The sequence below is a fragment of the Pagrus pagrus genome (assembly GCF_965226575.1).
Source record: "Pagrus pagrus genome assembly, chromosome: 3".
Classification (NCBI taxonomy): domain Eukaryota; kingdom Metazoa; phylum Chordata; class Actinopteri; order Spariformes; family Sparidae; genus Pagrus; species Pagrus pagrus.
The window spans coordinates 33,167,783-33,191,197 of NC_140187.1; the positions used below are offsets into that span (position 1 = coordinate 33,167,783).

Below are 23,415 nucleotides of genomic sequence, written 5' to 3' on the forward strand. Positions count from 1 at the left end.
AAAACTGAACCTAAAGAGATGTAAAGTTACAAAATAAATGTGTTAAGAAACATATGTTTGAAGAAACATACATTGCCATACTCTGGTGATTAGGTTGATTCTACCTACTCATTTTAATAGTTTTATTCCATTAGCATACAGTGTAACGGGAGATACGACATCAGTGGATTGCTACCACTCACTGTTAAAAGTCTCCACTCTACCAGAAAGGCCAAATAAATAAAATTAAAAAAAAGTGCAACTGTCAGAAACACCACACTGTGTGTGAACAGAGCAGACTAATCATGTTTTAACAATAATCACCAAATTATGTGGGAAGCAGAAATGTAATGTTATAATGTGTCAGTAGAAATTAAGAGTCACTCAATTTTATATCATTGTCATTGATTTTTGAGGATATACATATGATAATGGTTCATGGAAAATGTGTGCTTACATTTAGACATGATGTTTAGAAATATAAAGGCAGCTGTTCACACCTTGACGATCCTGATGAGAATCTTCAGCTGATAAACATGGAGCTGCAGATCCATACGGTCAGTCAGCCATGTTCCTACAAGGTTCATAGTGCTGGTGTACCATTGCTGAAACAGACACACAAGCACACAGTACATGTACTCCAAGCTCGTTAACATCAAAACACACATGAGAAGCAATATTAACACTCAAAACAATGAATCCACAGCCCTGAAGACTCGTTTCTGTAATCTATCAGTTCTGCTCATAGTGTATCTGGCAGAGAAAGCATGTGATGTCATCCTCGCAGTGTATCATCATGAGTTTCCTGCCGATCCCTGAGAGAGAGGCTGGAGGGACGAAGCTGACAAACTAACCCTCAGCAGAAAGACGTCTCTAATCTGAAGATGTTCATGTCATGTTGGTTGCACAGCCTCATCAAGCCATTAGGTGACACACAGCACAGAGCAGGCGCTTCTCTGTAGAAGGGTTGTTCTGCTGCACTTCAGCCATGCCCACACAGTCTTCCCTGGGACCTAAGCTTAGGAAACAATTTGTACTCTGGTCATGTTGGGCCCCATCAGATACACCCACAGGCTTAGGATCTATTTGAGTCTGGAGTGTGGACCCCCGGAAGATCCAGCAGCCAATGAGACGTCAGTTAATGGGAATCCTAATAAAGAGTACAGCTTATGATGCTCTTGGCGTGCAGTGACATTTTTTGCCAACAGCACTTGTCATAGTCCATGAAACAAATCTTCTAGGTGTCAGTTTGGCAGTATGTTCCAAGATATATTGCCTTTGACTGTTGCAGTCTCTCTCTTTGATGATGAACATGTCTCTCGAGTGTTTTCATGACAGAAAGGTAATGTAAAGGTTCAGTACAAAGCCAGCTCAGGCTTTTCATTCACATTATTATTGATATTTTCACAACTTTTATTTGTACATTTCTATTTGTAGCATCTTTTCCAAATGTTTTTATTGAACTGCTTGAAACAGCACCTCTCTGGACTGCAGTGTCTGTCTGTCTGGTTGCTGAAACAGTGTATTCCAATCGGTGAGTCCATTGAAGAGAAGCCCATGAACCGGTATTAAATAGTACGTAGGCAACCAATTAAATGTAGTCAGTGAGAAACTGTGAAACTGTGAATGAGTAGGAAAAATTGTGAAGAGAAGACAGGCTGGTGAAATGATGAAATGACACAAGTGGAGTTCTCTCATTCCCCAGGGATGCTTGTGGCACAGATACCTTTGAAAGACCATCACAACAAGTGAAGTGTTAAATTATATTAAATAAAACATTTTTTACCCTAAAATAACAGCTTTAAATCACCTTAATGGTACAGTGTCTTGTAACCGTGAATAGTGTCTAGAATCACAGCGTTACATACATGTTAACTTCAACGGACAAGTTTTCAACACATGATATTGTTATGATGTAATGACTTTTGTTTGTAGTGAGCACCTACAATACATCTGACAGACCGATACAGATCAGGGGTCTGATTTATAAGCAATGCGTACGCACTAAATGGGGCCTGAGAGAGGCGTACATCACTTCCCACGCAGAAGTTGAGACTTGACGGGAGAATGTGTGCACCTGTAAGTAAACCCTGACCCATGTGTACGAGCATTTTGAAGCAGGATCTGCAGCATATGCGGATGCAGATGGGGAAGAATTGAAGCCAGACTGTAAAATGAAGTCTCGTACATTTAATTCAGCTTAATATAAAACATTTCACACAGATCCATGTCATGATAAACATTGTTATGTGTACTTGTACTTTAATTTAACATAAACTTTTAAATGACATCTGTTGGTGATTGAATGTTGAGCGATTATTAAATCCAACTATTGATCTCTGCTTTGTATCTGAAAGGTAATAAGCTTATATTTTTAGCTAGAGAGCCAGAGCAGTGTATGTTATTAATATGTATGACATGCAATTTTTGTTAAATTGATCCGTTAACTTAGTATTCACATCATAATAATACTTTTTTCAAAACCTTGCTCTGAAAATTTTAACATGTTTTTCTGTAAAAAATATTCATATTTAATAACAGAGGCCAAAGGTTTCAAATGATGCTGTCTGTTCACAAGCAGCCGTGCAAGAACTTCATTTAAATCAACTGATGTCTGATTAAAAGTATCCAAGACTACAAGTTTTTACAAGTCCAAACCTTTAGAGCCTGTTCTTCTTATGATCCTCAAGCTGATATCTGAGCGGACATTAATTACAAAATAATATTATTACATTATATAACATTAACCACTGCTTGTATCTGACCAGGGAAGACTGCTGGCTGTGGGCTTTAGTGTATTTCACTATATTCACAACCTTGTATGACAAAGAAGGAATGTGTCAATTTTGTAATTATAAGGTTACACAGACTCATTTAACATCAGCTAGTACATGCCGACAGAGAGTTAGTGCTGCAAAGAAGACAAAGCAGCACTTTTAATCTCTGCCGGTACCATATAGTGGACCTAGTTCTGTCACCATTTACACAGGTGATACAAGCTTTAACATTGAAATGTGTCCACTGCTTTATTTAGACAAGACCTCTCTAAACAGTAAGCTCTGCAAGGCACAGTGAGCTCAGAGCATGGCAGCCATGCAGAAACAGAGCCGAAAGGCTGCAGATGTTTCTCTGTGGGCCCTGGCTGTTGCCAGTCTAATTGATGGATAATGATGAGTGCGGGCTGATACTAATAGAAGCCGACTGACTTTCAACAGTCAGGGTCACAGCAGAACGGATGCAGATGGGGGGGTGGGGGGGTGGTCTGGACAAGAATGAGAAGAGAAATGAAGAGGAAGGGGGAGCAGTGTGTTAAAGAGAGATGTGATACCATACCATTTTATGTTTGAATCTTAATCTTTTAACAAAGTCATCAAATATAAGCTTTATTGTCCATCAATTTTGATAAAGTAGAAAGTCAAAAATTCTGGTAACTGGAAAATATTTGCTGGCAGTTTTCTCAATCACAGCAATAATGTTAATTGACAATAATGACTGTTGGTGTTATGTAGATTGTAGGGCTGGGCAATTTGGCCTTCGAAACATTTTTAGGCCATATACAATACAATATATATATTTCAATATTTGGAAATCTTCTTTTAAAGTGCTTCATAACTGCTATGACTAGGTGAGAAAATCAAATATCACAATATTTTTTAACAAAATACCTCAATATTTGAACACAATGAGATTTTTAATAAATAATCAGCCGTAATAATCAGCAGTAATGTGGATATAATGAGTGTGTGGGTAAAGACAAGTATTAGAACAAGTAGAACAGTCTGGTGAGTTCACTTTACTGTCATGCAGCCTTTAAAACCAGGAAAAGACAACATCTATAATGTCATAATATAATCATATCCAACATCTAAGACCAAATATAGTCTCCTATCACAATAACCATATACTATATATTATATATTGCCCAGCCCTACTTGACTGTACAGAAATGATTCAACAAATACACATGTGCTTCATAGCTGGTTCTGAATTAAATCTTCATCTCAAAAATACTTTTAAGATCCATCTATCCACTGTACTGTATATAGAATAATGAAACAATCGCCATTTACATTGTTCCTATAAACCTCCCTATCACTAAACAATTTGATCTTCCGACGGGCACATGGTCAACTGGGAAAAGGTTAACTGGTGATCCATTTCTACTATAGACTAAATGATTGAATACGTTCACTTCTTGTCCTGAGTTGTTATTTGTGACTCTGAGGAAAACTGCGATCAGCAACGATCCAGTTGTCTTCGCCAACAGCGGTGCCAACAACAATACCACTTGGAGATGCTAGGAGAGAAAACCACCCACTCTAAGCAGAGCAAAGAGGATGGTGAGTTTGACCAACTGGAAGTCTACTGATACTGGCTTTTGTTGGCACAGTGACCTCGGCCTGTGACAAATACTTCTAATTCACTCAATAAAATGTACAAATTCATGCTGTAGGCTTACACTCAATCTCATAACATCATGAAACAGACACAGATTGTGTGGGGTGTAGGAAGCAATAGAAGCACAAAGATTTAAATACGTTCTGGTTTTTATGCAAATGTCTTGTCTAGAGTGAGAGTCACAGACGCAAACATAACATCGTAACATCATAACATCAGCCTGAGAACTTTGAGAAATTTGTCTGCCTGAACTAACAATTTCTATTATTATATTATATTATATTATATTATATTATATATACATAATTTGTCCAATTTTGAATTGCTAGACAAAAGACCAAAAGCAGCTCAGTGGGACTTCAAGCTCACCTATTGCCCTGAAACCTGTTGAGGCCGTAAGAAAGGGCAAGGAGCAGGTCTACATGTAGGTCAAGCTTAGTCAGTGGAATATGGGTAAATGAGAAGATGGCTGTGCCGAGGCAGTGCTGGGGTGAATCAGTGAGGCGACCTGGTGCCAGCAGCTTTCTATCTGTCGCTGTGTGCCTGTGAAGGCTTCGGCGTGGCAGCAGGCCTGTGATCTCGCCCCGAGCACAACCCCCCGCCGAGAGGCCAGGCCTGGAGTGACTGATCCACTGAGTGGCTGCTCTCCCTCTTTCTATCATTTACTCCTCCTTCACTTCTCCTTTTTCCTTTGACTTTGCACCGTGCCATGCAGCTCCCATCTGCAGCCATTTTTGCAGCAGCCATTTTGTGCCCTGTTCTGCGCTACTCCTCTTCATTTTATATAAAAAGAAGCTTGACAGTTATGTCACAAGTCTTCTTGCTGCCATCACTGGCATTTTGGAGGTCTGTCAGGGACATCTTGTGTACACATAATGCTTGTGATTTTCATCAACTTTAAGACATTTTCAATGCCAGTCTGATAGAATACTAGTTTCATCATTTAATAAAAGAAAGTGACTGTTGATCCATCGGGAGATATTTGCATGCATACTTTAGATTCTCATCAGGAGAACAGGAAAAATAAATGCTGAAACTATTGAAGACAGAAAACAAGTTCAAAACAGTTTTCCTTATTCCAGTCTTAGGATAGAGTCTCATGCTGGATCTGTTATAAAGTCATTTTTATACAAATATGTGATTTTGGTGCATCAATTGGCTCGACTCTTTTAAACTTTCACCATCCATATGAAGGCATATGAAGTGAAACACATGACATACTGCCGAGGATCATTATGTTCCAGATGTCCAGTGGGATTTAATAATTCCAAATATCAATGTGATTTTAAATGATGATTACTTATTTCTGGAGCAGAACCAAGAAGTGCCAGTTTCACTTCGACTCTCTGTAAGAGCTGCCTTAAAACCAGATTCATCAAAAGACAACTGAGTGCATGTCCCGTCAGTAACTTCAGAAATGTAATTAAAAGTTGACTGTCTGATTAACTAACCACAATTAGAATGTTGGACATTGCTTCCCATAACTACCAATTAGAGCATTATCTTAATTTAATGTGACCTATATGGTCATGTTGGTTTCACAGTGAGTCATTTAATGTGAAGGTGCACTGGTTCAGAAAACTGACACCCTAACACCCCTACAGCTAATCAGCTGCCATGATATGAACTCAAAATTCATCAGACATCAATGATTCATGATTTTCCTAAAAGGCCTAGAAATCACATGAACTGAATTCTGTTGTAAGACCACAGTCACTGATGTAATCAAGGATGATAATCCAACCCATGGATACAAGGCTAACACTTCTGTCCCTGTGGACAGCATTATTTTCAAGTTCTCTCAAAGAGTGTCCTCTTTTTAGGAAAGTAATCATAGGGATGCCTCCATGCAGATGGGTTATGTGCTTGACATTGCATCTACAATCAGGTACACAGCTGTTTCAACTGGCGCTGTGCTGAAGACAGCTGTTGATGTGATGCATCAACCCTGCTCTGGATTTCCTGAAGTCTCCTATGGCTTGCCCGAGTAAAGCTGTGATGTGGGAAGGGCCACTGGTTCATATGTATTACAGGGGACTCTCCTGGACGATGGTATGATCCTATAGGTTTACGTTATGACCACCAGTTTCAATTATTTCAACTTCTGTCATTTTAGCATGGTGGATTGCTCTAAATGCTGCAATACTCCTAATCCTCGACTGCTGTTGCTACGGAGAAAGTCTGCCAGAGGCACTAATCAGAGTTATTCCCAATTAAAATTAATTTCAGGTCTAAGAGCCATAGTTGCTGAATTTATTGCCCATTTATTTACCAGAAATTTAAAGTGATTTGCATTAAGCTGCAGATTGTAAAATCAGTTCTCCACATCATAATCCTTAGCTCCCACCTGTCATTAGCAGTGGATATGACAGAATTTGAATCCCTGTAACTGTTTTTTTTTCCCCCAAAAAAATTTCATATGGGAGTCATATCAAGCACTGAGCAAATACCGACTGGCCTCTGATCAGGGTGATCCTTCTCTAAATACTGTCAACAAGGAGAAAACAAGGGCTACAACCCTGCAGGATGAGCTTAATGTCAACAAGCGTGTGAGGCTGGACTTCCAACTTATAGCTCACAGACCATGTTGATCACCGCTGCAGAAAGAAGGAAAGCTATATGGCATGTTATTGACATATTTGAATGCGAAGTGCCAATACAGGACACATCTAAATCTTTGGTCAACTAATGCTAGTTTCTATATGTCTATATGTTTCTTTATGTCGCAGCCTTCCTAACTTTCATGATCAATTCTAGCATCTTTGTTAGAGTATATTATATCTATGTACTGTATGTGTTCAAGTATTTTATTTTCAAACATGTGAAGGAGAGAACCCCTTTTTTCCTGACCACTGTCTAAATTCACCCTCAAATAAGCCTCAGCAGTCAGGTGATTGGGGATGGGGCTGGATTATAATAGTGACAATGGGCAGCATCTGAATTACCTCCTTCTTAAACCTTTTCCATTATTTTTTGTTCTCTCATCTTTTGCATTTCTCCTGAATAACTAACTGCAATTATTGATTCTCAAATATTACAAAAAATATACCTTTGACATCTTAACATTGATCTTTCATGAGATATTGTTTAATCTTTGAATGATTTTTTTCTTTATTTACACAGCACAGTTTCAATTCGATGTGTAGTTGGGGTTCCTGCTCATTTTACCAAGTTTCTTATCCTGATCTGCTTTCGAGTCCAAACAGAAAGGTTGCTTATATCTTTTACCCTGACTTTGCCCGTCTTCCCTTCTTTCTTTTTTTTTACACCATTTCTCGAATGATTTTTTAACCTTCTCCTACATGCACTTATCTGAGCTCTTTAAACCAACTGTTAAGATATCCACATGAAAAAGCCACAGTGTCACTGTAGAATCCTGGACAGGGTGACAGTCCTTCAGGGCGGGTTTAAGACATTGTGGCGTCCACACGTTGATAAAGTTGAAAGCCACTTTGATGCTTGTTGAGCTCATCAAATGAACAGTGATGGCCCCTCTTGCTTTGTTCCTCTTGGCAGGAACTAACAAAAGAAAATCATCAGAACAGACAAATTCACCCAAGCTCTCTTTTTTAGGCTGCATGGGGATCAGCAGGGGGCTAGCACTTGCTGACAGCCAAAACAAGCGTAATATGGCTCTGAATACATAATGCCATAACCCGACAGGGATCAAATCTGTGACATTCTAACGAGTTCCATCTGAAGGAAGGGCTTCATTCCTTCAACTGGGTTATCTGTGTGTGCGCATTTGTGTGTTTTACCACTTCACAACATGCTGATGAACCCCTACCTATACACAGGCGACATGAACGCCCAGCACAACACAACACACACTCCCACATACACACATATACATCTGCTGGTCCATCCCCCTTCGAGCGAGAGCTAGGAGACAGTACGACCTCCTGCCCCCATCTGACACCAACCTACCCATCCCACTGAAACCCCCCACCCACCACTACACACACACACACACACACACACACACAAACCTCGCCTTGAAGCCAGCGTTCACACCCAAGTCTTCACATACCGCTTGGCAGGGGGGGCCTGCCACCAGCCGGATTTGATGCAAAAAATGGCACACCTCTCCTTCCCTCCCTCCCCATCCACCTACTCACCTCTTTCATGACCCTTTTGCATTTATTTGCTGGGTGGTGTAATGAGAGGAAACTTGCCTTTTTAGATTGGAAGAGCAAACAACACATAAAGCTTGAAGTCTGCAATCACTGCAATCTGCTCATGTCAGCAGACACTTTCACTTCACTCTGAGAGCACAGTGAGGAATTACAGCAGAAGCGTGCATCAGAATAGATCAATGCACCTTCATTTAAACTGAGATGATGACGTGACATAGATGTGGGCAGAATAAAGAGTCCTATACAGTTTGTGTATATGTACTATTGCCCCTCTTTGTCAGGTCCAGGTGCTAAGGACGCACAAGAACAGAGACATTCCTGTTGTGTTTCCACTGCATCTAACAACAATGACGGTGCATTAGTTTGGCCATGAATTAAAAATGACAGCCATGTTTGAAGAAACAACATAGTTGTGTTGCTCACATCATCTTTGTTTTCATTGTTGTGGGTTTGATTGTCACCTATTTCTGTTTTAGAACATAAGCAAACTATTTGAAAAGGTCTGCTGCTCACTGGCTTTGTTTCAGTTTAAGTTATTATAGCTCTGTTGATCCCAGTAGAGACATTTGTTCTCAGCATTTAACCCATCCTAAGTGATAGGAGCAGTGGGTAGCCATTGTGCGGCGCCCTGGCACAAACTCCAATTCGATGTCAGTGCCTTGGATAATGCAGAGATGCTCACAAGTCATTTTTTGCAAGTCCAATCAAGTCTCAAGTCTTTGAGCTAGAGTCCAAGTCAAGTCTCTTATGGTTGTAATGAGCGTTCTATCATCTGCTGCGTGACGTCCGGTCTGTTTAGAACACTGCATAGTTATATCTAAGGAATTCAAAGCATGTGCTGTATTATCATCACTCCTCTATCTGTTAGCATACTGTAGCTGACATGAATAAGTCTCTCGGTTAAACGTTTGCCTGCTATGTGAATGTGGATGATTAAGTTACCAACCATTTTTATAGTCATGGCAACAAGTGTGGCGGCAAACACACACTCATCTTTTCAAATTATTCAGTGAACCCCAATCTAATCAAGTGAACCTCCCTCAGCTGCAAAGCTTGCAGCAAGCTAATGTTAAGATTAGATAGCCGATGCTGAGCTAAACATATTTGCTAACCGACCATAGGTGCTGAGGTTAACTTTCACATTACCAAGTGACTGACCTATCCGGGTGTGTTTACAGGTGCCTAATAAAGTTTGATGTGGTCGATCCAGCATCCTTTATATTCATTCTGCAAACGTTGCATTTGGCGATCCATTTTTTGCGCCTTGTGTGTAGTTCCTGTAGGCACAGCTTATGACAAACGGGAGAGCAGCAGCAGTTGTTGTGCTCGTCGACATAGTGTTGTTTTCATCTGGTGGCCGTGTGGCCACCAGTTGCATAAGGTTACTCATAAGGGACATAAGGGACTCGAATCCAAGTCGCAAACTCGAGTCCCCATCTCTGGATCAATGGCACTGATATAATAATATCAAACATGTTTTTGATGGCGGGTGATCCTGCCCAAATGCAATCTCCACACAGAAAGGTCCAGTCAAGCCAGGAACGTTTTGCTGTAAGGAGCTGCTGCTTAAACTTTAATATCTCACTGCTGCTCTCTCTTTATCTCTCTCTCTCTCTCTCTCTCTCACCTAGTTTAACTCTCTATGCTCAAGTGTTAAAATCTGAAGCTGACAGTAGTGTTCTAGAGTCACAGCTCTCAGTGATTTTGCAATACTGACCCAACAAAGCCCTCTTTTTTATTTTTTAAAAATCTTTTTTACATTTAACAAAACAACAGCAGCATAATGCCACCCCAGTGTGTGATTCAAAGATGTCATGCCGGCTTTACGCAAGCAAAAGAGGCGTGACATGTAATGCGCGTGTGTTTTGAACCTCATGCTTTTCATTCAGCACCCATGTTAACTGTGTAGAGCAGCCACACAGCCCATGTGAGCAGCGCGGCTGCAGCAGCACTTCATCTAGAGATTCGGAGACTCACCTATTTTTCCCAGTTCTCAGCAGAAATAGACCTGAAAATGATCTGGGGATAGACATACCAGCGTTTCACTACAGTTTCAAGGTTTGTACATGTTGAATATGTTTCCATGTAAAAAGATGACAAACCAAATTGTTTGAGGATATACAGGTTAGGTTAAGAATGTAAAATATGGCTAATTCATCACCTGCTTTTTTATTTAAATAAATCACAAATGGAAGAGAAGTAAATTAAAATAAATCCCTGGAGGGTGGGCGGCATAATTGTAACACAAAAACCGGAGAGCAAGAACAGAGTTTTAGAGTTCATGGAGGAGCACGAGAAATCTGCACAGAAAGAGTAAATCTGAGAGTTTACAGAGTTGATCAAATCTGAATGTGACCAGGGTTCATCGGAGAGTGAGTTTTGAGGGGAAAATCATAAATATGAATAAACTCAAGGGAACTATTGCAAGCTTAAATACCATCTTGATTGGAGGTAGGATAAAGGCACCATTAAAGTGCGTATGAGAAAAGAGTAAAGAAAAGGGCAAGAAAGACAAGATTATTTGCACACACACACACACACACACACACCCACACACACACGTGCGCGCACACACACAAAACCCCAAAAAAGCCAACTGATTTGTTAGGTCAGAGGCCCTCTTTTGTGGGGCGGCTCAGGAGCTTTTGTACTGCTGAGAGCCAGGAATGTTGGAGCTGAGGAGGGGCCTCACCACAGGGGGTACACAGGGATTACAAGCAACCTGGGACTCTGCCTCTTTCTGCCTCTGCTGCTGCTCCTGTGTGTGCGTGCATGGTTGTGTGTGTGTGTTTTCAAAAGTTAGGGCTGAGTAAGAAACCATAGTACTTGTTAAGTGCTGCCTAGATTATGTCAGGAGAGTTCTGAAAACTGTGAGTCCAGTTGCCATTAAATGCTGGGTTATATTACAGTCTAATGTACACAGTACATACTCACATTAGCATGAGTGCAGCTTTTATAAATAGTCCCTAGAATGAAAAGAAGGTGACATTTGCTGCTTCCCATTTCTTCAAGTGCTTATCTGCAGGTCATTTATGGTGAAAATTAGAGGTCCAAAGGATCATGGTATTACTGTGGGTAGGCGTTAAGGTTGGGTATGTAGCTGAAAGGGTTGAAGAGTTCAAGGTTAAGTGGATGCAGTAGTCTTCACATGTTGGAGCACAGTGGAAGCGCAGCTTGTTGATTCCCAGGTTGACCAAAATACCTTTCACGTTCAGAAAGTAGTTAATGTGTGGTTAATGATCTACCCTATTAGCATGCTAATGACTTGGATACTGTGAGTGGAGGAATCAATTTACTGATGAAAGCGTCCACTTAAAAATCATAGAAAAAAAAAACACCTTCAGAACTTCCCCTAGAATTATCCAGGTTCTAATTTTTCTTCAGTATCAAAGTCATTCAGTGATAGTTGTCAGTGTACATCCATGTAGCCGTGTAACTGAAGTTCTACTTTTAAAAGGGGCTAATACAACAACATCTAAACAAACATATAGGCCGAAACAAAATGAGGCTCAAAGGAGAATACACATTTAGATACACATTTGCTTTTACAGAGTCCTGCTCTCCTGATGGCTTTTCTGTTTACATTTTGGGTCCCATTAGATTAGCATTTCTGACTCACACAAAAGTCAAATTTCTCACTGAATATACATGTAAAAAAAAAGGGGGGCATTTAATACAAAAGACATTGCTCGGGATGGGACTCAAATTTCATTAGCAGTAGCCAGTTTGCTGTAAACAAGAGGTAAGTGCAGCAGTATTTATTACTGAGGTGGCTTTTCTGCATTGTGAGGGTTGAGCAGATCTCTCCTTTTCTCTCTCTCTTTCTCTCTCAACCCAACCAGTCGGGGCAGATGACCGCCCACCATTGAGTCCGGTTCTGCCTGTTAAAAGGTGTTTTTTTCTCACCAGGTGCTTGCTCATTGGGGAAATGTTGGGTGTCTGTGAAATGAATTAAGGAGTATGGTTTAGACCGGCTCAATCGGGAAAGTGTCATGAGATTGTTGTGAATTGGCTCTACACAAATAAAGACTGACTGATTGATTTTGTTCCTCTGACTTTCTGTGTGACCACTTACTTCGTGTTTCATGTTTTGAGCTGCTATAAATGCTAATTGCTAATCAAAGCTAACACTGTTTAGTCTGCCCGGATACAATGAGATTTCTAAAAACAACCACTTTGTGTGTCATCCACTTGGTTCATTTCAATTTCGTCACATCTGGAGGCAAGAAGTAAACATTTTTTGTTCAGTCAATACTTCTGTGCATATCTTATATACATATATGTACAGTAATTTATTTTTTTATTGTAATTTATTTCTGGTCTTAAAATTGGTGGTGAGTTGACAAAAATGTTCCGGACTAGTGAGCCTTGACTTTGACCGTGCGTCTGTACATTTTTTACAACAGCATAGTCTCTTACTCACCATTGCATTCTTTATGATTTGTTGGGTAGGACATTATCGACCATTCCCAACAGCACTGATATGTTTTTATCTATAAAAGCGATACTGGTTGAACTTCTGGATTTCCTTTGAAGCTGTCTCTGTTAAGCTCTCAGTTATCACAGACTCCTTTCTGCTTTTTAATTTTCCCCCACGTGTTGACAGATTAGGGGAAAACTGCATTTTCACCTATTTTTCCCAGTTCTCCGCAGAAATAGACCTGAAAATGATCTGGGGATAGACATACCAGCGTTTCACTACAGTTTCAAGGTTTGTACATGGTGAATATGTCTCCATGTAAAAAGATGACAAACTTGCAAAGAGACCTAATTATCCACATTTGTATATATTGATGGATTTCAGGTCATCATTAGGAATGTGGTGAAGATGGCATGTGCTTGTTTTTCTTGAAAGGCCGCTTTGTTTAAATAGCTGTTCTGTTTTATTGTCGATCAATCATTCCAACAATCTTTATTTGTATAGCACCAATTCACAACAAAAGTCATCTCATGACATTTTCCAAATTGAGCAGGTCAAGACCATACTCTTTAATTCATTTATTTGCAGAGATCCAACATTTTCCCCATGAGCAAGCTCTCGACAACAGTGGTGAGTAAAAAACTGCCTTTGAAAAGGCAGAAACCTCAAGAAGAACCAGACTCATCATGTTTTATATGTTGTGATTTGGTACGGCTACTACCTTGGCCTGGTCTCTCTTGTAAAATAGATTTTGATCTCAACAGGACTTCCTAGCCAAATAAAGGTGAAGTAAATAAATAATACATTTTTGGTTGTTGATGAAAAATTTGTGGGACAAGAAATTGATGTCTCATCTCTTCCATTTATGACACTCCCATCAACAGCACTTGGACGCCTCAGTAAAGTGTCTGACATCACAACTTAAAGACAAGCACATTTTAAAATGAATCCAAAATCATTGAATTAAAGTAAAGCCTATATTCTAAATAAATCCATCATCTCATTTGAAGTGCAATGACTGGTAACTACACACAGAGATGATGGCTATTGATTGGTATCCACTTTTTCATGGTCATGCCACCATTTAGCTGAACGCTTGGTGTGGATGTCTGAGCTTCTGCTCTACGCAGAAGAGATTAACAGTCTGTATTGTCATTGCTATACTAAGGCCGTGTATGTGTGTGTGTGTGTGTGTGTGTGTGTGTGTGTGTGTGTGTGTGTGTGTGTGTGCGCGTGTGTGCGTGCGTCTGTGTGTGTGTGTGGGGGGGTGTGTGTGTGTAAGAGAGAGAGAGAAAGAGAGAGAGAGCGCATGTCCTGCTGAGACCCAGCTGTGTCTGCAATTAGCAGGAGGCATGGAATGATGATTGCTGGTGCGGCAACACTAATGCCAAGTGACAGGCTTCCTTGTGAAGGAGAAGGAAGGCCGCTGAGTGCCATAAAGCAACACTACTTTTTCTTTCAAACACGCATGCTTACACTGGTATACACACATAGCCCACATACACATACAGAGAGAGACGAGGAAACAAATACGATGAAGGCTGGTGTGGGTGGGGGAGCTTTAAATCTGACTGCAAGACATTATGCACTTTGGACAAAGGCTTGTCTAATCCTACCTGCTCTGCTTTTCAGAGCCCGCTGCTGGCCTATTCTCGTCCTACTCACCAGCTCAGGAGAGAGAGTCCATTGATGACGACACTCAATTACCATAGTAACTGAAACAGTAGGTAAGGAGGCGTCCCCCAACCCCAATCTCAGTACCAACACTACAGGCCCCCATCCCTCCAAGCTCCATGCCCACCTTGTCACCCAACAGGAGGACTAAGCTTGACCCTCAGAGAACAAATAGGGCTTTTCACATGAGGTTAATGGGGCTCAGCATCTTGCACTGAATGACATCATCCCTGAGGCCATGTCCACACTAATGTGGATAAATGCATCTTTCCTCCCTGAAATTCTATCGACATTAAGCTGGCATCTCCAACTCCAAACCCAGAACTTTTCACAAATATCACTTCATCGTTTACTTCACTTCAAAAACAAAAGACATTTGGTGTTTAAGTGTAGATGCTTATGTATAGTTGTCAGCCTAAACAGACACAAACATGTTTTCAAATGTATCTGTATGTGTACAGACAAGAAAGGAGCTTTTCACAAGCACTAAATGAGTCTTAGCATCTTGTACTGGATATTGTCATCCTCGGACTCTCTCTCTCTGTCCCTTTCTTTTCATTCTGTTAGAGGGGGAGGAAGGAGCAGGGGGGCTCTGAAAGTAGGACTAAAGTAAAGTTTTGGGCTCAACGAGCTCACAGGTCTCAAACTGTTTTGATTGTGCCGGTGACACAAAAGGCAAACCATGGCTGACCATTGACCACAGTCTGAGCACAGCTGGGACGGCAACAAAACGGACTCAGTGGGCATTTCAGCCAGGCAGCTGGTTAAAAAGGAGTGCTGAGAAACAGGATGGCAGCCAACCCCGGGTGTACAATCACAGGAGAAAGGTAAATGTTTATCTCAGGTCTGTGTTTCTTTTCAGGCTGGCAATCTGGGTCTCTTACAAAACGCCCGTCTCCTTCTTCCTGCAAGTCAGTTCAACGGACAAGAGAGTCTAAATAAGGAGCAACTTTATAAAAACACTGAGGTTTGGGGAAGGGAAGGGTGTATATTTGGGGCGGCGGGTGGAGGGGGTTGGGGGGCCATGTTGTGAGGAACTAAACAGTCGAAATTATGGTCAGCGACCAGTCATTGAGTAAACACACAATGAACGACAGAAAAGCTCTGTGGTGGACAATAAAAAAAGGAAAAACGGCGGCTACAGGCCATGAGAAAAGTGAGCCATTCTACTTACAAAGAGCCGCTTAGGGGTGGATTGAGGGAAGGAAAAAGAGGGCTAAAACACTTGTGGGCTCAGGGAACTCTATAGGGGGAGTGAAAATGGAATAAGCCAGCAAGCACTTGAGGGTCCCGCCGAGCACCTGAATGAGATAGAGGGGCGGAGCGCCAGAAGGGGGTCTGGGGAAGGTGAATGGCCTTCTTTTTGGGTCCAATTTGTCTCTTTTCACCCTGCTCGCCCTGCTCCGGCTCTGACAGATGTACAAAGAGGGAGCGGCGCTGGGCCACTCATCCACATACGCCCGTGAGCAGCTGTCACTTTTGTCAGACAAGTTAATCAAACAAATGCCACCGTACCTCCTTTTTAACAAGGCGGAGGGAAAGCGGGATGGAAGGGGGCTGTAAAAGGGTGATAGAGACCTGAGAGATGACATGTGTGTCCTCGATCAATTCACCCTGCCGGCCCTCATCAATAAACCAGCGGGACCTGACAAAGGAGAAGTCTCTATTAAACTTGTATTTCCCTCCTCTCAGGATGATCGTGGCTTTAGTGTCCTTCGCTGGCAAGGACGGCGCTGGGAATGCTCACAGAGGATGTAGAGCCAAAACGAAAGCAGGGAAACAAAAATGCTCTCTCTCAGTAATTATTAAGGACTCTAAGCTGCTTACAGACTTCATTAAACGGCAGTGAAACCTTTTCAGAGCATGTTTTGAACAGTCACACACAGTCACTTTAACCTATCCGGCTTGGCTGGCCTTTTTTATTATTGTGAGCTACAACTATAACCATTATTTTCCTCCCTATGGCTTGTGTAATCCATTTACAGTTATTTTACTTCAACCTAAAAGAGATTAATGACTGGCATGAAAAACAACAAAAGGACATTGAGCAATATTGCAGTCATAAGCCCCTTTCACACATGCACTGTAACTCTGTAAAAAAGCTGTATGTGTGAACACAAATGTCGGCATTATTTGCCCCGCACTTTACCCTGCCTGCTCCCTAGCTGTGCCACATGTGTGAATAGAGCAGACAATTGTCCAGAGTGAATTTACAGCAAGTGAGCGGGAGTGTCGACGACATTTAATATTCCTCGTTAGTGCTAATCAGCTGTAACAAATACTTCAGTACATACACCGTCCCTGCGGAAATGGTGTTCAAACTCTTCATCGTGAAAGTTCTGCCAAACATCTGCCCAGAATACTTTCCCACTCGGTCTGTTGAGCTCGATCTAATCCTATGGCCAGTTCATGCTGCTGTTGGAGACAGATCCAAAATGCTGCAGCTTTCTTGCTACGTTGGGATCTCGGTGCACAGAGTGTAGCTGCATCGCACTCTTCTTTGCTTGCCTGTATATTACATTCCACTCTTTGGCTGAGATTGCATGCAAATACTTGTTGTATTGATATCAACGTAAAAACAGTCATCATTACGGAGCAGTCTGTAGCCTCCTACCCAGGTGTCACCCCTCGCCCAAACCATACAGTGTATTTCCAACATGTGTGAACACGTCGGACATGACAATATCCTGTTTTATGTGGTGTGTCCTGATCTGATTCTCTGGATATTGTCTGGAGTTCATATGTGAACAGGGCTTTATTGTTGTGGATGAAGGATAAAGGGCATCTGTTCATTGTTTCTCAAAAACAGCTAACTAATCCAAGAATCCAATTACGACCCCCTGTTCGCTGCCATTCTTCAAATATTTAAATGATAGATTTGATCTTTTCGGTGACGGCAGAAAAACAACTTGGCCTCTTTATTCTATCCTCACATAAAAGAGTTATATGAGCAGAATCTACATCTGACAGGCGGAGGGAGTTAAGTTTGCGTGTTGCCTGAGCTCAGTGTTGATTAAATTGTTCACTTGGCATGGCTGTGGTGGCGGCAGTTCATGACCGGAGCCGGCAAAGTGGTGAAGCGTCCCCGGACAGCCAAGTGGTATGACTGCAGCTCTATCAACCGCTCGTCTGCTGGCATTCTCTGTCACCACTATAAACCCCCCACCCACGCACGCACCAGTCAACAAACCCACCCATGGTGACTAACAGACATCAGTGGGGACAACAATCTCAAATTCCCCAATCTGTAGCTCAACCTGACCCCTAACCTCACTCTGCTCCGTCACAGCCGTCCAGCAGTTGGTGAACAGAGCAAGACGGGAGCAGCAGCTGCGATTAAAAAGCTCTTTAACTGTCACACAGAAGTGCAATATCGCCACGCTCGAGAATCTGATAACTACCCAAGGTCAACGGAAATACTTCAAATCAATCAATGAGCCGCGCTCCTAATCCCCTCCCGGCAAAGGCAGATTAAGTGTATAATTGACCTGTGTAATCCCAGTATCTGCAAGTCCAGCAGGGGGAAGGGATGGGGAAAGGGGGGTGGCAACAAGACTCACTGACTCTAAAGCTTCATCTCTATATTCCTCTGTCTTCCTGCTCTCCTTTCCCCACTTCCCCCAAAACAAGCTGGCATGTTGGTTGCCTGGGCTGGGCACAGAGGGAGTGTCATGGGGCAGGAAGCTGTGGTATATCAGTGCAGGGCTGGATTTGGCTCAGGCTAAAGACATGGCTTTTTTTAATCAATGATCCCCAGGCTGCGCCACACTAAGTCCCCCCTTCAGTATCATTTAAGCACATCTGTCTTAATCCGGGCCTCTTCAGCCACTCTTTCAAGAACTAAACCACGGAGGGGAGGGGGGAAGGGTGCAGGGGAACCAAATTAATTTCTCACTATTTCCCTAACACACACACACACACACACACATACACACAAACACTCTCAAGCATCTCATACCAGACAAAATGCCAAACTACATCATATAAATGCAAGACGTGAAAATAGACCAAAAAAGCAAATAAAAAACTACCTTTACAGTTTTGACAACTTACTGTATATGCTGCATGAATAAATTCACTGCAAATAAAGAGAATACAGACAACACGAGGTCATACCAAAAAGTTTCTAAGGGAAAGACTGATGATCCAACGAGTATGTAGCCAAAGACAAACGCTACATTGAACATCTTAAGGTCTTATTTATCATCACTGATGAATGTGACATTTCAATAAATTGTGTGTCTCAATTTATTCATCAGCTCATAACCTTAATTTGGGGACTACATAAAAGGTGTTGTCATTGCCCTGTCTGTCCATTGTCAGCAGACTGCATTATAGCATATAAATTACTAATTTGAATGAAGCCCATAAATGCTACATGGCAGTAACCAAGCCAACAATAACTGCTGGACAGCTGCATTGAGACCTTCAATCAAGCCATCTATCTATTTTCCACCAATTATCTGGGTCTGTGTTATGGTGACATCAGGCTAAGCAAAGCAGGGTGGATGACATCCCTAACCCCACCACTGTATTCCCAGGTCAGATGAGATATGTTATCCCTCCATTGTGTTCTGGGCCTGCCTCAGGGTTTCCTGGATGTGACCAGGTCTGCCTGTCCACAGACGCAGCCCCCAACCTTCATGTGACATGAGAGAAAGACATAATGGTAACACCTGTAATGTGTTTTCAGCTAAACTGACAAAAAACAAGCAATCAAGCAGAAAGTTGTGAGCGGCACAAACACTGATCGCTCATTTTTTCCTGTAAATGCTAGCATTCAAAAGTAACATTTTAAAAATGTGTCCATTCTGAAGTAGGTTTCTGAAGAAAATCTGCAAAATATTTTCAAATGTGCTTCATATGGTTATGACCTGAGGCAGAAAATAAACACATCTTCACAGTCAATCTCTCTGCAGGGGATTTCAATGTAAGTTTAATCATGATGCCACGGACACCTGCCGTCAGATCAATTTTCACAACAGCAGAAAATATAATATTACAACTACTCCATGATTGGATTTGCTAGTCAGGATTGTGATAAGTAAATAACATAAAGTACAAAAGTAACACATTTTATGCTTATGAAGGAGTAAAAATGACAACTCTTTATGACTGGTCAGAGAACTGGGTCAAATATCAATTAAAAATGTCCTGCTCTGACAAGCCCCCCCACCCGCCAATCTATGTCAGAACATGGGTATTAGCACTTTTCATGTCTCAGATTATGATTCATTTCTTGAGAAGCTGTTGTTTGTTTAACATTACCAGCATTAGAGCACATATGGGCCTGTCTGCTGTCACTCTGGATGTCAAATTGTGAGGGTTGACACATATTTAGAAATTATGAGGGCACAGTGAAATAATCTGCTTACTCTGGCTGATATTAGAGGGCATCTGAGACACTGTAAATGCATGTCATAACCCCAATTAAAATGACATCTAACCTTCGGCTTATTGTCTGAGCCAAACATGTTTAAGAAACCCAAATTACTTTGAGGCAGATGCAAAGTGTCTTCACTAAGCCTGTGTTCCATCTCCTACATCTAACCTTGAATTTTATGAGGCAGGATCAGATTCTATTGTGTTCTGTCCAGTTGGCTGGAACCAGACAAACACACTTTGCTGTTCTTCAGATTTGGCAGGGATGTGTGAAATGAAACATGCTTAAAGGACTTAATGTGTTGATGTGATTTGAAATGTAATCTCTTTACAGTCAACTATTATGGTGCTGGGATACTTGATGGGGTTCTTCCATTCTACATTATGGCCCACTGAAAGATTTCAAAGACTTTAATCTTGTCAACCAGCATAAAAAAATGTGTCCTGTTGGGTCAAATCAAACATCAAATGTCTTTCTAGTCTTGAAAATGTAAATGGATTATATAGAGAAGGGTGAAAATTGTTTTTCAAGCACTTTGTTGTCGTCGCAGCTGTTTATTTTTGCTCTTCTTTCTTTCTTGTTTACGCCTTTGTTGATTTTAATTTTGACATTGTTTTCAGAATTTTTAAAGGAATTCTAGAAAATTGATGAACAATCTGATTTGTGAAATCAGTAATCTCACCCTGGCAAGTGCCTTCCTGTAATGGAGACAATGTTTAAAAAAAAAAAAAACTTCCCAAAGGCATTTCTTAAACTAATTCATGGCGGAACATCATTATAGGAAAGGTCCTATCCACTTAGTGAGCCGCCTTATTGTGAGCATGTATGGGACACAGGTTGTAATCCTCACCAGACAAAACAGATAAACACATGAAGTCAGCATGGGAGGGGAGGGGCCGCCTAACAAAGCAAAGATTAAGGGGAGTCCATCCTGACCTTATTTTAAGAGGATGACCCCCCTAAACACACATACACGCACAATAATAAACTTAACTAGGAAATAAAGTCATCTGACTTGTACAGCATATCTTACATTTTTAATTGAGTTTATGACTTTTCCTGTTTTGAGTGTTTTTTTACAATTAACTTGATCCTTATCCCATACTCTAGTGTTATTTAATGCTGGTTTGACCCCTCTTTAAAACCATTTTTAACTCCGTCAAGGAGACAGATTTCCCAAAAACTTGGATGAAGGATGGACTGAAGAATAGAACAGAACAGATTACATTAACTTTTAATGTCGATATGGTTAAAGGGACAGATCCAGGAATTTCTTCTCACTTCCTTTGACATAGGGAGGTTTTTTTACATGTCCGTTAACTTCTACAGGAATAATGCATGGATCTTGATGAAAAAAATCAGGCGTATGGGTAAAGCTTGATTGAGTTAAAAGTAAATGTTGGGCATTGGCAGAGGTATGCGCCCTTCTGGGTGACATTCTTGTTTCATTTTACACTCATCTTTTATTGGCATGTTTTTAACTTTTAATTTGTTCTAAAAGTTGGATTTTTGCTTCTGTTTTTGCTTTTGTCCTGTGTACACAGGTAGCTCATGCAGTACAGTGAACTGTTTTCATTGGATTGCCCTGTATAAATAAATAGAATTGAATCAATTAAGTAGAAGACTGTTCCTATATAATAGCTATTCTTGTGGTCTCCACGAGGTATCTCTGCAGCCGTTGTGGCTCCAAAGTGTAGTTCTGGGGTGCTACATGGGTACATAGGCTCTAAAGCTATACCATAACCCCTTAATGCATAACTTGTTGTCCCTATTTAGAGAGAGATTATGACCTTTATGTTTATGTCTATGTGTATATGGAAGAAACTCATTTCTGATGATCTTTAGGTCAATATTTTGGGGCCCTTGCAGTACTCTACCTCCATGGAAGACGTCCAGTTGTGTGAATTATTATATTAATCTAATCTGAATACTGTAACAGTCTGATGACAACATAAGGACATAGTGTATCCTCTCTAGTATGGTTTTTAGAATCAAACTGGGATACAATGCAGGTCTCATGGCATGTAACTGTAAATGACTACTAATGAATGATTTTAAAAAAGACAGGTAGAAACACAGCTGTGCTTTTAAGCCTAGAGTCAAGTACTAATGTTCCATCATGTGCTGCCATCCTTAACCAGACAAAGGACAGAATGAGAGAGAAGTAATGAAAACAGGGTAAAGTGACAAGAAAAGCACAACAGAGCTGCAGAGAGCAGCTAGAGACACCTTCATCGGCCTCAGTGACGCCGTGGGGAGAACTGATATGGAATGACAACAAAGAGAAGCCAGGGTGAGACAAATCCCAGCAGAAAGGCTCTTGTGGAGGAAAAAAGGATACATGGCAAAGCAGCGGGTCAAGATGTAGCATCAAACAGCAAACATCGACCACTGGACACCTCTCTGTCACCCTCTGTCAGGACAACCGAGAGCAAGACGATAGGAGACGGATTACACCTCAAGGCCCTGGTTCATCACAATGGCATGGACAGATAGATGAAACTGTGTACAAGCCTACACTGTTCAGTCTGCAGAGAGTCAACGATGAACACGCACAGTCAGGATGCAGAGGTGACAGTTACATCAGCTTCAGAGCGTTACACAATCTGGATGAGGTCCCTGTTCTCCACTGTTTTTACCAGTCTTTGTTTTAGCTCATCAACCCTTCAGCCCTCATTAAAATAAATACATTTGCAGATAATTCATTAAGCTATTTATTATTCATTCAATTGTTCTAATAATCATGTAAATAATAATTATTGTGAACCTGGGAGCAGTGTTCTTGGGAGCAGCAGATCCCAACAAGGTCTCCTAAAGAAGTTAAGTGGCCAGACTAACAGCAATTCATTCAGCCCACCCACTAATTACAGCCAAACCTGGAAGGAAAGCTTGTGGTGACTGTCCGGTGAGTGGGCCTTGACCCATGGGGCCCGTCGTCAGGCACTGCCTGAAACAACTACATAGAGCCACAGCCTTGTGGGCCCAAAACTTGCAGGGATAGGCAATGGGGTTGGATGCAATGTCAGCCAGGTGGCAGGCAAAGGCAGGGACCTAGGCATGCTGACTCCACTCATCATAGACTGGTTTTAGGGATGTGGAATGTCACCTCTCTGGCAGGGAAGGGACCAGAGCTAGAGTAGTGGTGGAGCTGTACCATCTATATATATCTATACCAAATCTATGCAAATCAACACCTGGAAGAGGGGTGGACTCCTTATCTGTAGTTTCCCAGGTTGAAGGTGTTGGGCAGTGTAGGAATACTCCCCTAGCTGAATGCTGCTGACTTTCAGGGGTCCTGTGGGAGGTACTGCAGGAGTATAGGGTATTGGGCAGTTTCTATGAGCCACCCAGTCCTTATATAACTGGAGTGAGAGCTGTGTCCATATAATATATTCATCAGGAAATCAAACATGTTTTCAGTTGGT

The 23,415-nt window shown here is 41.4% G+C and overlaps 1 protein-coding gene across 3 annotated transcripts in view; it reads right to left on the reverse strand.

Moving 5' to 3' along the window:
- Window positions 1-23,415, reverse strand: part of cadpsa (Ca2+-dependent activator protein for secretion a) — a 216,688-nt gene that overhangs the window by 5,054 nt on the left and 188,219 nt on the right. For all 3 annotated transcript variants that reach the window (XM_084349251.1, XM_084349252.1, XM_084349250.1), the window contains one exon: window positions 480-584. In XM_084349251.1, the coding sequence (XP_084205377.1) occupies window positions 480-584 (105 nt within the window). The remainder of the gene's footprint in view (window positions 1-479; window positions 585-23,415) is intronic.